This window comes from Diaporthe batatas, assembly GCF_019321695.1.
Source record: "Diaporthe batatas strain CRI 302-4 chromosome Unknown Contig00020, whole genome shotgun sequence".
Lineage (NCBI taxonomy): Eukaryota > Fungi > Ascomycota > Sordariomycetes > Diaporthales > Diaporthaceae > Diaporthe > Diaporthe batatas.
The window spans coordinates 483,328-496,740 of NW_025408567.1; the positions used below are offsets into that span (position 1 = coordinate 483,328).

At 47.9% G+C, this 13,413-nt stretch overlaps 5 protein-coding genes across 5 annotated transcripts; 2 read left to right on the plus strand and 3 right to left on the minus strand.

The window, feature by feature from the left end:
- Positions 1-667: 667 nt before the first annotated feature.
- On the minus strand, positions 668-1,552 carry KVR01_012654 (uncharacterized protein; the record flags this gene model as incomplete). Its single annotated transcript, XM_044783216.1, has 1 exon — positions 668-1,552. The coding sequence occupies one exon, from the start codon at positions 1,550-1,552 to the stop codon at positions 668-670; it is 885 nt and encodes a 294-aa protein (XP_044638465.1).
- A 763-nt stretch (positions 1,553-2,315) lies between these two features.
- Positions 2,316-3,891, plus strand: KVR01_012637 (uncharacterized protein; the record flags this gene model as incomplete). Its single annotated transcript, XM_044786356.1, has 3 exons — positions 2,316-2,425; positions 2,465-3,347; positions 3,568-3,891. The coding sequence occupies 3 exons, from the start codon at positions 2,316-2,318 to the stop codon at positions 3,889-3,891; spliced, it is 1,317 nt and encodes a 438-aa protein (XP_044638448.1).
- A 911-nt stretch (positions 3,892-4,802) lies between these two features.
- Positions 4,803-6,319, plus strand: KVR01_012679 (uncharacterized protein; the record flags this gene model as incomplete). The annotated part of the gene is made up of 3 exons (XM_044784229.1): positions 4,803-5,381; positions 5,488-5,791; positions 5,895-6,319. The coding sequence occupies 3 exons, from the start codon at positions 4,803-4,805 to the stop codon at positions 6,317-6,319; spliced, it is 1,308 nt and encodes a 435-aa protein (XP_044638490.1).
- A 651-nt stretch (positions 6,320-6,970) lies between these two features.
- Positions 6,971-8,936, minus strand: KVR01_012578 (uncharacterized protein). Its single transcript, XM_044786761.1, has 4 exons — positions 8,614-8,936; positions 7,972-8,502; positions 7,321-7,877; positions 6,971-7,212 (listed from the first exon to the last, which is right to left on the minus strand). The coding sequence occupies exons 1-4, from the start codon at positions 8,820-8,822 to the stop codon at positions 6,977-6,979; spliced, it is 1,533 nt and encodes a 510-aa protein (XP_044638389.1). The 5' UTR covers positions 8,823-8,936; the 3' UTR covers positions 6,971-6,976.
- An 829-nt stretch (positions 8,937-9,765) lies between these two features.
- KVR01_012620 (uncharacterized protein) lies at positions 9,766-10,947 on the minus strand (the record flags this gene model as incomplete). The annotated part of the gene is made up of 4 exons (XM_044784604.1): positions 9,766-10,040; positions 10,124-10,554; positions 10,616-10,703; positions 10,839-10,947. The coding sequence occupies 4 exons, from the start codon at positions 10,945-10,947 to the stop codon at positions 9,766-9,768; spliced, it is 903 nt and encodes a 300-aa protein (XP_044638431.1).
- Positions 10,948-13,413: the final 2,466 nt, after the last annotated feature.

Consider the following 13,413-nt stretch of genomic DNA (forward strand, 5'->3'; position numbering starts at 1 on the left):
GGATTCACAATATCGAGATGCAATGGGAAAATTTTCCTCCAAACGCAGAAGAGGAAAAGCTTTTTCAGAAACTAAAAGACTCTCTTGACGAAGTGGAATCGCCGTATGTGGAAGGAACATCATTGGCAAGCGCAATCGCTAGGGCATGGGCGCTGTTTCTCACAGATGTAAGATGATTCCCAAGGTCCAGAGGCCTTGATCTGGGTCTGACGACTTTCCCTCGGTCTTCTCTTTCATTCGATGCTATCCTGCTGACTGTGGTTTGTTTTTTAGGTATGGGTTTGGGGTATCACACCCAAAATGGGCCACACATTAGAGCGTTTGGCCGTGGCGTATGAGAAAGCATTGAGCGCCCGGCACGAGCGACGACCGTGATTCTAAGTGAGAATCGCTGCTTGAGGTCCTCTGTCCCGATACTCCTGAAATTTCTGAATGCAGATCTCCATCTGAGTCATAAATCTAGTTGTGCTTGTCCCGATCGAGAGTGAGAAACAGGCTCGGAAGGGACGTCCCGAACTTACGAAGCTTTTCAAACACGACGTTTGCTCATCAAGTTCTTGTGTAGTCAGTCTTTTCAGTTCAATTTGACCACGTGTGAAAAAAGAGCCCCATGCGCATATGACTTGGGCTGGCCGTGCACGGAAGGGAGACATTCTGATTCTCAAAGTCACTCATCCTGTCCTCCGCTAGACGCAGCGAGTGACTTCCAGAACTTCAGCACAGCCGCCTGACACTGATCCGCCCCAGACACATAGATCTCATGCCCAGGCGCATCGACCACCACAAGACTAGCTGAGGCCCCAATCTGCCTAGCCAGCTGCTCCATGTCAGGCACGGTCAAGACCGCGCTGCTCCTTGGTGCCAGAATAAGTACGGGAACTTTGATGCGACTGAGGAAAGGCCTAGCGTCTAGGTGTGACAGGAATTCCGCATAGCCGGCCAGGCCTTCGCCCGTAGACCGCGCCACCTGATCAACCCACCACGCAGTGTAGCCGTCCTCGTCCACGCCGACTGTGCCTGGCAGCTTGGCCAGCGCCTCCGCCCATCCGCGGGAGCCAAGAATTCGGCAAGCGTCAGGCCAGCTGACTTTTTGACCTACGGCGAACATCTCGAGGGCCTTCGGAGGGAGATGAGTTGGCGTGGAGCATATCGTCAGGGACAAGAGGCGACCCGGGAACTGGGCCGCCATAGCCAGGCCCAGCATGCCACTGGTAGATTCGCCGAGGAAGTGCACCTTTTCGATACCAAGCTGATCCAGCATGTCCACGATCTCCTCGAGAATAGTCTCTAGGGAGTAGTCGTAGCTACCATCATTCTTAGGGACGCTTGAGAGGCCGTGGCCTCGAAGGTCTCGCCGAATGACTCTAAAGTGTCGTGCTAATGGGGGAACCCAGTGGTACCAGTGCTCAACGTTGCGCGCGAATCCATGCTGCAATAGCACGGTTTCTCGAGGCTTCCAAGGGTCTGTGAAGTCATTCACGATATAGTGTGTGACCTGGCCGCTGGTGTGGCGGATGAAAGTGTTGCCCGAGGCGTCTTTGTGGGGTGGCATAGCTGGTGCAAACAGCTCAGCCGAGCGAGGGGAGGCAAAACGAAAAGAGAATTCAGCCTGACGGTATCGCGTCGTCGATAATGTTTCTGCGAGTGTCCTGGAACTCATTGATAAAAGGTGTGCTTTACCGTTCTTTAATCAAGATACATGGAAACTTCCTGCTTCCCCCGAAAGTGGAGGAAATTCCACCCCCCCCCATCTGCAACTGATACCACCCATCACCTCCACATCCCCTCTCCCCCGCATTCGAAATACCAATCCGAATTCGGCAAAGGCTCTTTACATGTGGATTTTGGTTCTCCCAGATGTCTGAGGGCAGGGAAGGAATGCATGGATGAGAGGAGTTTAAAAGATTGCTCTCTCGGCTTAGACACCAGGTGGTGCCAAAACATGTTTGCACGTCATCCGGTCCTCGCTCGTTCAGGGCCTTTGTATTGTCTCATTGCAGCGGGATTTGATGCCTTCGCCCACTGAAGGACGCCATAACGACTGTGATCATGCTCGATTATTCTCAGCTCGTCCAATGGCTGCTATTGCTGTTGATTACCCCGGTGCCGCTCTTGCTCGGTGCGTATTTTTGGGCAGTCCCCAATAGCCTTAAGGTATTTAGTACTCTTTCTCGATGTCCTCATATCGCACCTGGTGTCATGCACAAGGGAGGCATGCTCGAGGGAATAGCTGGCTCACATGTGGGCGGATGTGTTAGGACTCGAGGAGACGCAAGTTGCCTCCCGGCCCACGAGGATTGCCGTTTGTTGGGAACATGTTCGACCTCGCCGAATCTGACCTTGTACAACACAAAGTCCGCGCATGGCACCAGCGCTTTGGAGATATTTTCTATACGAAAATAGGTGGCACAGACTACGTTTGGCTGTCATCACCCAAAGTAGTCAGGGACCTCATGGACAAGAGGTCTAACATCTACTCGTCCCGGCCGTCGCTCCCGCTGGCTCAAGATGTTGCCAGCGCGGGTCGTCGACAGCTTTTCATGGCATACGGGCCCCAGTGGCGCCAACTGCGCAAGCACAGCCATGCTCTTCTCAACCTGAAAGCAGCAGAGAAGTACCAACACATCCAGGACTTTGAGTCAAAACAAGTCATGAGAGACCTGCTGGAAAGACCCGATATGTTCTACGACATCAACAGACGATACTCCGCATCAGTCATCATGCTGCTTTGTTACGGCTATAGGATTTCGTCGTTTGAGGATCCCCTCATCAAAAAGATCTACACTGTGCTAAATAACCTAACAGAAATCACTGCCCCCGGCGCCCACGCAGTAGATAGTTTCCCATCATTAGCTGTTCTGCCACAGTTCCTGCTTGGAAATTGGTACACCTATGCCAGAGAAGTCCACAACCACGATAGAAAGGTGTATATGGAGTTGTGGGAACAGCTAAAGAAGGAGGTGGATGAAGGCAAGGCAGCGGATTGTTTTTGTCGAGACTTCTATCTTTCTGATCCGGCTGAGAATGGGATCGACAATCTCCTTGCCGCCTATACCTGCGGAGGCCTGGTAGAGGCCGGCTCGGAGACCACGGCGACCACGCTGAACAACTGGATGTTGGCAATGACGTGTTTCCCAGAGGCTTTGAAGAAGGCACAAGCAGAAGTCGACAGCGTCGTCGGAAGCGAAAGGCTCCCAACGTTCTCTGACGAGCCGAACTTGCCATACGTGCGAGCCATGATCAAAGAAGTGATGCGCTGGCGGCCCGTCAACAAGTTTGGAATGTTCCATGCAACCAGCGAAGATGACTGGTACGAAGGATACTTTATTCCTAAGGGCACTACAGCCGTGCTCAACTGGTGGTAAGCCCTCAACCCCCTGGCCGGACCCAGGCTGGACTATGTCTGGGGGGCTGTGCACCATCCTCCAAGTCAAGTTATTACTGGGGGCCTTGGCGATTGCAGTCTTACAGCAGCTAATGTACAGCGCTTTTATCAGGGCAATCCACCGCGATCCAAAGCTTTGGCAAGACCCCGACAACTTCGACCCTTCGCGTTACCTGGAAAAGCCCCTTCCTGCCGCGAATTACGTCAACTGCCCTGACCCATATGACCGAGATCATTTCACGTATGGCGCAGGACGGCGGGTTTGTCCCGGCATTCATGTCGCGGAGCGCTCGCTATTTATTAACATAGCCCGGGTCATTTGGGGATTTGATATTGGCAAAAGAAGAAGTGCTACTGGCGAGGAAATCGAGCCCACCACCAAGATGGTGCCAGGCTTTTTAAGCGTTCCTCTGCCGTTTGAGTGCACAATCAAGCCGCGGTCGATGAGACAAGCGCAGAAAATCCGGGATGAGTTCGCAAAGGCGGAGAAAGACGGAGTGCGTTGACATTTGACGTTACTTTCAATGTTGGGCACCTACTTCTGAGGAGTATCAAGTGCGTTCCCAGGGTACCTAGCTCAATAGGACCCAGAAAAAAATGGATGTTGGCTTGTGTGGCTCGAAATAGCGAAGTCAGACTTTTGTTGAAATTTTCTATGATGCTTTCATGCTCTTTATCAAATCCCCAGTATCTTCCAACTCTGGAACGTGAGCCTTCCCACGTACCCTTAGGGTAAGCCGTAAGGAAAGATTGGCCCCGTCTCTGAACTATCTGTTCTCACGATAATTTCCCGAGGCTTTTAGAACGTCCTTTTTACTCAACAAGCAATGCTGTGCCACCAGACTACCTTTTGATTCTTGTGGAGGATATTCATCTGGCTAGACGGAGATCTCTGATAAACAATCGAAACTCTGATTTTACAAAACCCTGCTGCGGCAAACTGCCGAGTGGATGCTCTGGCCCCTGTCAGCTGAGAAGACGGCTTGGGTTATTCAATGTGGGTGAAAATGACATCGGCAGTAGACATCTCGGTACCATGTGGGGAAGTGGGCGATGACAAGGATATGCATGCTTAGTCTGTGATATCTTCTCTCCTCCCCCACATACAGCAGCGTAGTTGCAATGACGCGTTGGACCGAGTGGAGTGGGGAAGAGGCGTGGACGTCCTCACCTAGGTTGTCTTCGAAAGCAGATCTCACTGTCATCGGGGGAGTTAGTAGTCCCTGCAAATTGGGAGTGTACTTTTGCAGTAACTTCCGTGCACACTTTACACGATTTTGTACCCTGAGCCGTTCAACCGAGAACATCGAAGGAAGCTCAAGACGGTCTGTGTCCAGCTCGCCAGGCTTGCGTATAGATCGTCTCAAAGACATAGATTGCAGTCGGGACAGTTTGTAACGACAGACACATTCTTGACATGTCACCAACGGAGAGACATTTCGTTATCGTCGTCGGCGCTGGCCCTTCAGGCCTTCTTTTGACATTGTTGTTGGCCCAGGCAAATATACCTGTTCTCTTGGTCGAGAAAGGAGCCAAGCTGGACGAACAGCCCAGAGCCACTCACTATGGGCCACCAGCTATGAGCGTATTGAACCGTGCCGGGGTGGTTGACGCGATGGCAAGCATCGGTTTCCACCCGCAATCTGTCTGCTGGCGAACGCTCCAGAACGAACGCCTGGCCGGAATTGACCACAGCGGCACAATGGACGACCCGGACAAGATGGTGTGCTTGCCTTTGAACCAGCTCGGCAAAGTCTTATTAGAGCATATTCTGAGGTACCCGTGCGCCACGATTCTTTGGGGCCATGAGGCCACGAGTATCCGCGATGAGAATGGCACTGGAGTCATAGAGTTCGACACTGTCGATGGCAAGAAGGAGTTTCGCGCCTCATACGTCGTTGGCTGTGACGGAGCCAACAGCAAGATCAGACGGCTTTTATTTGGAGACGAGGGGTTTCCTGGGAAGACTTGGGACGTTCAGGTTGTGGCCACAAATGTACGTCTATTCTCCATGTGCCGAAGCTGTGCATGACAACGCACTGCTATCTATAAGGATGATGGATTGAGGTCGAGAACAGGCCTTGGCTAATGTGAATGGGTAGGTATACTACGATTTCCACAGGTTTGGTTACGAAGATGCCAACTTCATCATTGATCCGGAACACTGGTATATGGCCTCACGAATCACCAGAGATGGCATGTGGCGTGTCAGCTATGGCGAGAGTGCTGGCATGACCAGGGAGCAACTACTGGCCCGTCAGCCTAAGAAATGGAAGGACATGCTTCCTGGCTCGCCTGATCCTGCAGACTATAAAATCGTCAACTTCAGCCCGTACAAAGTCCACCAGAGACTTGCAAAATCTATGAGAGTTGGGCCTTTCATTTTGGCAGCAGATGCTGCGCATGGTCAGTTATCACAGTTGTGCATCTCCTAAACCTCCATAATTTGAGCTGTTGTTGTTGGAAACCAACGGAGACAAGCCATCGCTGATTCGTAAGCTGCATCCAGTGTGCAACCCCTTCGGAGGTCTTGGCCTCACAGGGGGAATCGTTGATATTGGCGGTCTTTTTGACTGCCTTGCTGGGATTCATCAGAAGAAAGCCGACGATTCCATCCTGGATCTCTACTCTCGGGTCCGTCGAGAAATCTACGCGGATTTTGTGGATCCAATCTCGAGTGCGAATTTAGTTCGCATGAGCGACTCGCATCCGAACACGATCCTCGAGAGAGATCCGTTCCTACAGTTGCTCACCGCGGCACAAGGGGACAAGTCCAAGATGTCAGAACTCGTCAATGGGCTTAACGTCATAAAACACGATTTCACGAAGTACTATACGTGCAATCAGAGCGAGCCTCAAGACAGCATCACAGTGAGATTGAGCGGCGCTGAAGAGAATACAGACACCAAAGCAACGACAAAGACATCGGAATGATTGAGAGACCACGTCAAGACTACCTACAATGCATGGCTCTTGTTCATTGTTGTACTGAAATTCTAAATTTATAAGATGCTTTAGTTTAGCAAAGAAAGGCCCCTTATAGTCGAAAAGTGAACCCCAGGGTTTTCTGTTGATAGCCAAACATCGATATGCACAACGTTTTAAACCCCAGGTGCCGCGCCTCCTCCATGTAAACACTCCATTTGCCTCATCAACTACAATGTTATATATGTATATCTGTGTGTGTGAAGGTGGGCATAGTACTGGTGGAACCGAGGGGGGTGGTGGTAATTTGGGAGTCATGCTAGATACAGTAATTCCCAAGACAATTGACCCTATGTCACAGATGCATCAAACATTATACCATAAAGTGTCTGGATAGTCTTGTAATTAAGCTAAGCCTCTACCACGTTACTCAGGCATTGATCGAAGAGGAAAGATAACGTAAGTATCGACGTAGTTATCTTGAAACATAGTTATAATTAACATCGTCAGTTAAAGTCGCCCACTAAATCATAACAGGCGTACTATCTATGGATGATATTCAAGAATCGAATAAAGATATAAAATCAAAACAACTTCATACCTCCAACTGCCACTGCCTTAAATCAAGTCCAAGGATGCGAAGTGCGACAAGCCGATTGCCTGATTTTAGTATTGGGCTTTCGCAGACGCTTCGCAATCCTGGCGGATCAGCGCAGCATGGGCCTGGCTCCTTGGAGTAACTTTGACCTGGAACGGCGGATTGTACTTGGTGATCTGAGGGATTGTCATGGTATCGATTGGTTGTTCTGGGATCTCTTCAAAGTCGAAGCAGTAAAGTAGGCGAGCTATCGCGATCCAGACGTTCATCTCGCCTACTTTCCAGCCCACGCAGATGCGACGACCTTATAGGAGTAATAACACTATGTCAGTATCGCACAGAAAACGGGCAGATGTAGGAGAGAATTCAAGATGAGGAGCGTGAATCGATGCTGTAAAATTTGTTGGCTCACCTGGACCAAATGCGAAATGTCCCTTTGTTGCCAAATCCTCTTCACCATTGAGGAACCTCTCTGGCCAGAATCTCTCTGGATCTTTGTACTCCTTTGGATTCAGGGCGATAGCCCAAGCGTTCCAGGTAAAAATTGTCCCCGCGGGGAAGCGATAGCCTTCGTATTCGTCGTCCTTGATCAACATCGTTGGAGCACCAATCTCCGCTATGTTAGGCCGCCATCTAAACCCTTCCTTGACGACGGCACTGATGTAATTCAGCCTTGGGCGGTCCTCAAACTGGGGCAGTCGCTCAGCATTGTGACCGCAGACCTCATCTAACTGCGCGCGAGCTCGGGCCACCCAATCTGGATAGGTGGCAGCACCAGCTATAATTTGTCCAAGCGTCACTCTGGAGGTATCGGTTCCGGCTTCCATGAGTGTTCCAAGGAGGAACAGTCTCTGTACTTTCGTCATGTGCTTGGCCTCTTCCGTCTCCAAGAAGTCTGTCGCGAAGCACTGACGTTGCGTGCCTGCAGCAACCCGCTTCTCTAGTTTTTCCACTTCACGCTCATAGACGCTGATGGCAGTCCATTAGATATTTCAACAGCAACATTTGGTAAGGATCCAGACCAAAGCATAATAAATTCAATGTCTTAGTTGGGGCAACATACTTGAGTGTTTTGCGGAAAATTCTTTCCCCTCGTGGGCGCCACCATTGCAGAAACTTTGGCAGCTTATCAAGCATCGTGAATGCATCGACGATGTTGACACCTGGTTGCTGGTTCTCCAGAAATAGGTCCTGAGTCTCAAAAAGCTCAATAAGATCAGGATCATCAAGCATGGATCGACGACCAAAAATCAGGCTGATGATGACCGAGTTTGCGAAGCGCCCATTTGCTGACCACCAGCGAGTTGGAACCTCCAGATATTCCCAGAGAAGGGCTTTCGATTCAAGGTCTTGGAATGGCATGAAAACATCCTGCTGTCGAGCACTGAGAATATTGTGCATTATCCTGCGGATCGTCCTCCAGTGCTCATTGTACGGCATGAGAACAATGCGTGAGTCGCCCGACATGATTCCCTGGGTCATCGGGAAAGGGGGCCGCGAGCAGTAAATGGAGGCCCTACGCTCCATAAGATCATTGACAACTCTGGAGGAGTTTAGAAAGACCCAGGTGCTAGAGCCTAACTTGCAGGTGAACCTATGTGCAGCGCAAGAACACGATTGCGTCAGTAGAGGCATGACAGAAAGGGCACGGTCCATATTTGCTGGATGGGTCGGTCTATTTGATACTGCAATGCAGTCCACATACATTTCGCCATACTTGTCGGCCATTTCTTTGGCCCAAGGGCCCTGCTGTTTTTCAGGGACCTGGAATGAGTTGCCAAATAGCGGAACTCCTGGTATTTGCGGAGGGAACCTATATCGTTTGTTGAACCGCCAGGCCTCGAATATCCATTTTACTGCCGAGAGCAAAATGACCACAGTAACAGCCGCAAGGGCTTGAGAATTTGGCACCATATTGCCGAGATTTGGATCTGAAAAACAGAAGAGTTGCGACGGGAAGTGCTAAGTCCACTATCGACTCGCAATTATCTTACGTGTCTTGTCCTTTGCAGCCGCGCAGTATCCGGCAAACCATCCTTGTGCCCTCGGTGTAATTATGTGGGGGATTGAGGGGACAAGCAGATCCCCTATTTAAGCTCGCATACGTGGGCACTACGTATGCGATATGCATGAATACTACGTGGAAGAGGAACCCGACAAAAGCCGATCCCCCACACCCCGCAAACACGAACTCGCACACGGCTTACATTCACCAATCTGAGTACCGAAACATGAAGAGAGCCAACGTCCACCCACCCAGCATTTACGTCCACCCGTGAAATTCTATCGAACTACGGGGCTATAAATCAACAGTCTCTAAAGATTCTCTGACCAGGTCGAAATCCATAATCTCCTGGCGCAGTTCGTTCGTCAGTTGAACTTCGAGGTCACTAACATAGAAAGACCCTGGCGTATCACGGCATTTTGGTTTACATATCAGCATGGATTTGTCTTGAGAATCGAAGAGCGCAATTTGGAACCTGTCACATGAGGATAGGCAATGCCGCTCACCACTGAGCAATGTTGAGGGGAGGACTCGTGTTAAGTAGCCCAAGATGGATGGTGTACTGCTCTGAGAAAAGAAAATATACCCGGCAGAACAAGGAAATTAGGAGCAGTTACGTGATTTAAGCTCTCATATGATTCTTGCATATGCAACGTACAACATGTTCAGTAGTACATAAGGAATACTATTTGCCAAGATCTCGGTGTATTTAAAACGTTGGCATGAAGCTCACGAGGCAGGAGATATTTCCACTGTACTTGAAGTTCCCTCGACAGTATACAACCCAAAGTCTGGAAAGCTAGGAATCAGTCATACTCATGAAGACCACCAGGCAGTAGCTATAATACTTGCCTACGCAAGGTCTGGAAACAAGCCACGTTTCGAAATCAATCTACGCTGGCCTTCATCCACGTTTTTGCTAAGCTCCTCACCCAGCCAGAGTGGCTGAGTCTCATGTAGCTTATCCTCAACCTCTACAATGTCGTTTCCAGCAACCCATAACGTTTTCCCGTTCAATGATTCCTCGACAACAGGCAATAATAGTGCCTTTGCAACCCCCTCTGGCGTATTGGTGGCGAGGTCGTTGCCCCATGCTTCGACAATATGCGGCGGCGGTATACCGGTAGCTAATCACCGGTTCAGGTCAGTCGACACAGTATGTAGACGTGTGGGAGGCATTCCGAAGTGCAACAGGATGGTAGGAATGTACCTGTCAACCACGGTGCTACGAGATTTACCGTGGTCTTAATTGAGGCTAGTTGAGTTCGAAGACATCGCATAAGCCCGAGAAGACCCGACTTTGAGGTCTCATAGAAGTAGAGCGGGGGAGTGTCGATGAAACTGGCCACGGAGCCGGTGATGACGATCTGATTGCGCACGTCCGGCCGCTTTGCGAAATGATGGACCGCGCACTTGACCATGTAGAGGTGCGCTATCAGGTTGACTTCCAAGTTCTTAAGGTTTGGGGCCATCAGCTTGCCCGTGGCGGGGTCTATGTTGTCTTCAAAGAGGTTTTCGTGGGCGACCATGCCGGCGTTGGAGAGCACGGCGTGTATCACTCCGAACTTCTCAACCGCCGCTGTGAAAAAATCGTTGACGGCATCCCAATTGGAGACGTCTACCTTGTGATACAAGACTCGGCTGCGTGGGAATCAGGACAGGTTTCGAATACCGGGCTCAGCATTTGGGAGGAGGCAAAAACCTTTCACATTGACTGCCTCCAAGTTCGGCAATGAGGTCTCGAGACATGTCCTCATTCCAGTCGGCGAGCGCCAAATTCGCACCGTTTGCTGCGATATGGTTAACGAAATCCTAAAAGGACTTGATCACAAGCAGGCGAACCAATGTCAAGGCACTATTATGTGCGTAACCTTGCAACTTGGAACCCTGGAAGATCAACCCAGAATGTGTAGATAGACCCATACCATACGCGACCTGAGCTACTGCCCGGCCAATTCCAGATGCACAACCAGTCAGAAGTACTGTCTTTCCCTTGAGACCGGAGAAGTCCTTAGGAGTTTCGATGGATGTCATACTGGAGACTTTAGGTGTTGTACCTATGTAGTTGTTCGTGTACTGGACTCAGAACGCTGCCACTTGGTGTTCACTACAGAATTGCTCCTCGTGAAAAATTATACATGGAATCATTCAAATCACGTTCAATTCTCTACATCCAAGTTCTGGAAAGGATCCCATATACTAGCCGTGGGGGGAATAGCATTCCTATCGGGACATAGGCCTAAAGCAACGCTGCTGGCCGCGGTATTGTTGCCCCACTTCCCCACATGCGCACCCCCACGCACTTCGGGAGTACCTTGTCCAACGGCGGCAACCGCTCAGCTGAGCCAGGCAATCCGTTTCGGCGTGCGTGTGTAAGAAGGTAATACATGGACTCTCACGCGCGTGTAAAGCTCCGTTTCACTCTTGTTCAAGCCTAAGCCGCTCATGAAAAAAATAATCTTATATGATGCTACTCCATTGTGTGGAGGCAATATTGTTTTGGTGGGAGGAGGGGTAAGGAACCCGTCAGTCATAAACAAAATGCATGCACAGAATGGAAACACGGGATTGACTGGCCCTATAAGGGGTGGGGCGGAAATCGCCAGATGTTTTTCCTTACTCCCATACATGATGTGGCAGCCCTTTCCAGTGAGATAATCGTATTGTGTTGCTTGTAGATGCTAAGGGCTTTAGCCCGGAATTTAAACCCTGTGAGACAGGCTACTGGGGTGCATGATTCCCAAGTTCCTTGGAATCCGGCTGTAAGATATTATCACTGAATTTAGGAACGCTGTGAAAAGGACTTGAAACATGCATCCATAGCTTCCCCGATTGCGATTGTGACTGGAGCTCTCACTAACAAAATATTCTGAATTTCCGAAGATGCCTAATTCTACCTTCAGAGCGCTCCGTGACTATGGACCCGGAGATGTGAGGCTCGTTGATATGCAGCCCTCATAAGTACCCTAATGTCCAATGTTGCGTAGTTACATGTTTGCTGATGAGGCAGATCAGCCTTATTGGTCCAAATAATGCTAGAATCAAGATAGAGTGCTGCGGAATTTGCGGCTCAAACATCCACGAATATGCTCCTGGATTAGAATAGGGCCTGCAAAATGGGCCGGCTGAAGGCATCTTGAGTCGCGACCAACGTTAATTAAGTACTACATGAGGCTTCTTGATGGAGCCAGCGTCCACCTACCCCACCAAGTACAAAGTTTTAGGTTCCAAGCTCATACAAAACTATGTATCTGATCAGGATTCTCCAAATTTTCGATACTTAAGGGACACAGCCCCTTCTGGGCCTTCTGGCCTTCTGGCCTGCACGCATTCAAATACCAACTGACCGTTTAGGTGCCAACTGAACACCAGAAGGCCACAAGGCCACGAAAAGATAGCGTGGAAAGTTCTTGGCGCTGACTTAGAAGATACTTGTAAATGTATGGGAATTACTGGGAAACAGAGGTACTAGGTGTTTCACCGAAAAAATGATGGGTCGGTCCGCATTCACGGAAGCAAAGACCCCTGTCCAAGGGCAGGGACAGGGGCTCCCATCAACCAACAGTTGTCACGCGGCTTCCAGGATCCTTCTTAAGTGGTTTCGTTTTTAATCCCCATATATATAAAATGTATATAGCGCCTTTATATAATAATAAACACTTAAAACCCAACATTTAAAAAAATATAATATTAATAATAATAGAAAGAAAATATAATATATTTATAAATATATAATTAAGTTTTATATTATATAAATAAAACTAAAAAATATTACTTCTAATAATACTATATTAAAATTATCGATATAAGTAACTTAAAGGCTAATCTACTATAATACTAAAGTTAAAGTTAATAAAGTAGTTATATAGTAAGACTAGAATAATCTCTTAAAATAGCCCCTATAAGAAGAAGTTATAATCCTATAATATAAAACTTAATAAGTTAGCTCTTCCTTATTAACACACTTAATACCTACTTAGATTTACCCTTACTAAGTAAGTTAGACTATAGTCCCTATTTTAAATATATAACTATTAATAGAATAATAATATTATAATAATAAACTTATTTAAAAGCCTTTTATATAAATTTTATAAAAGATTAAAACTTTTAAAAATTAAATAAAGTTTATTTATTATATATTAAATAAATACTATATAAAGAAAGTAAAAGTTTAAATATTTAAAAATTAAATCTTTTTTTTAAATATATTATTTTATTATTAAAGATTTATTTATTTCTATATAATATATAAAGAATATAATAAAAAAAAAGCTTTATAAAGAAAGTTAATAACTTTATATATAAATAAATTTAAAGGTATATATTAAGTAATTATTAACTTTATACTTAAGGTATAAACTAATAGTTAGTTTAAAAGCTAAAAAGATAATAAATAGATAAATAGTTAAATATAAAATATAAAATGGCCGAAGCCGATCCTTCTTAACTTACCTATAAATAAGCACCCAGCCGGCCACTCGATTACTTACGTTATGC

Excerpts from the sequence above, each read along its gene's own strand:
- KVR01_012578 (XM_044786761.1), bottom strand. The coding sequence starts at position 8,822 with ATGGTGCCAAATTCTCAAGCCCTTGCGGCTGTTACTGTGGTCATTTTG. Across the intron at positions 8,503-8,613 it reads GCCGACAAGTATGGCGAAAT|GTTCACCTGCAAGTTAGGCT; the intron begins GTATGTGGACTG and ends CGCTGCACATAG. Across the intron at positions 7,878-7,971 it reads ATTTTCCGCAAAACACTCAA|CGTCTATGAGCGTGAAGTGG; the intron begins GTATGTTGCCCC and ends GACTGCCATCAG.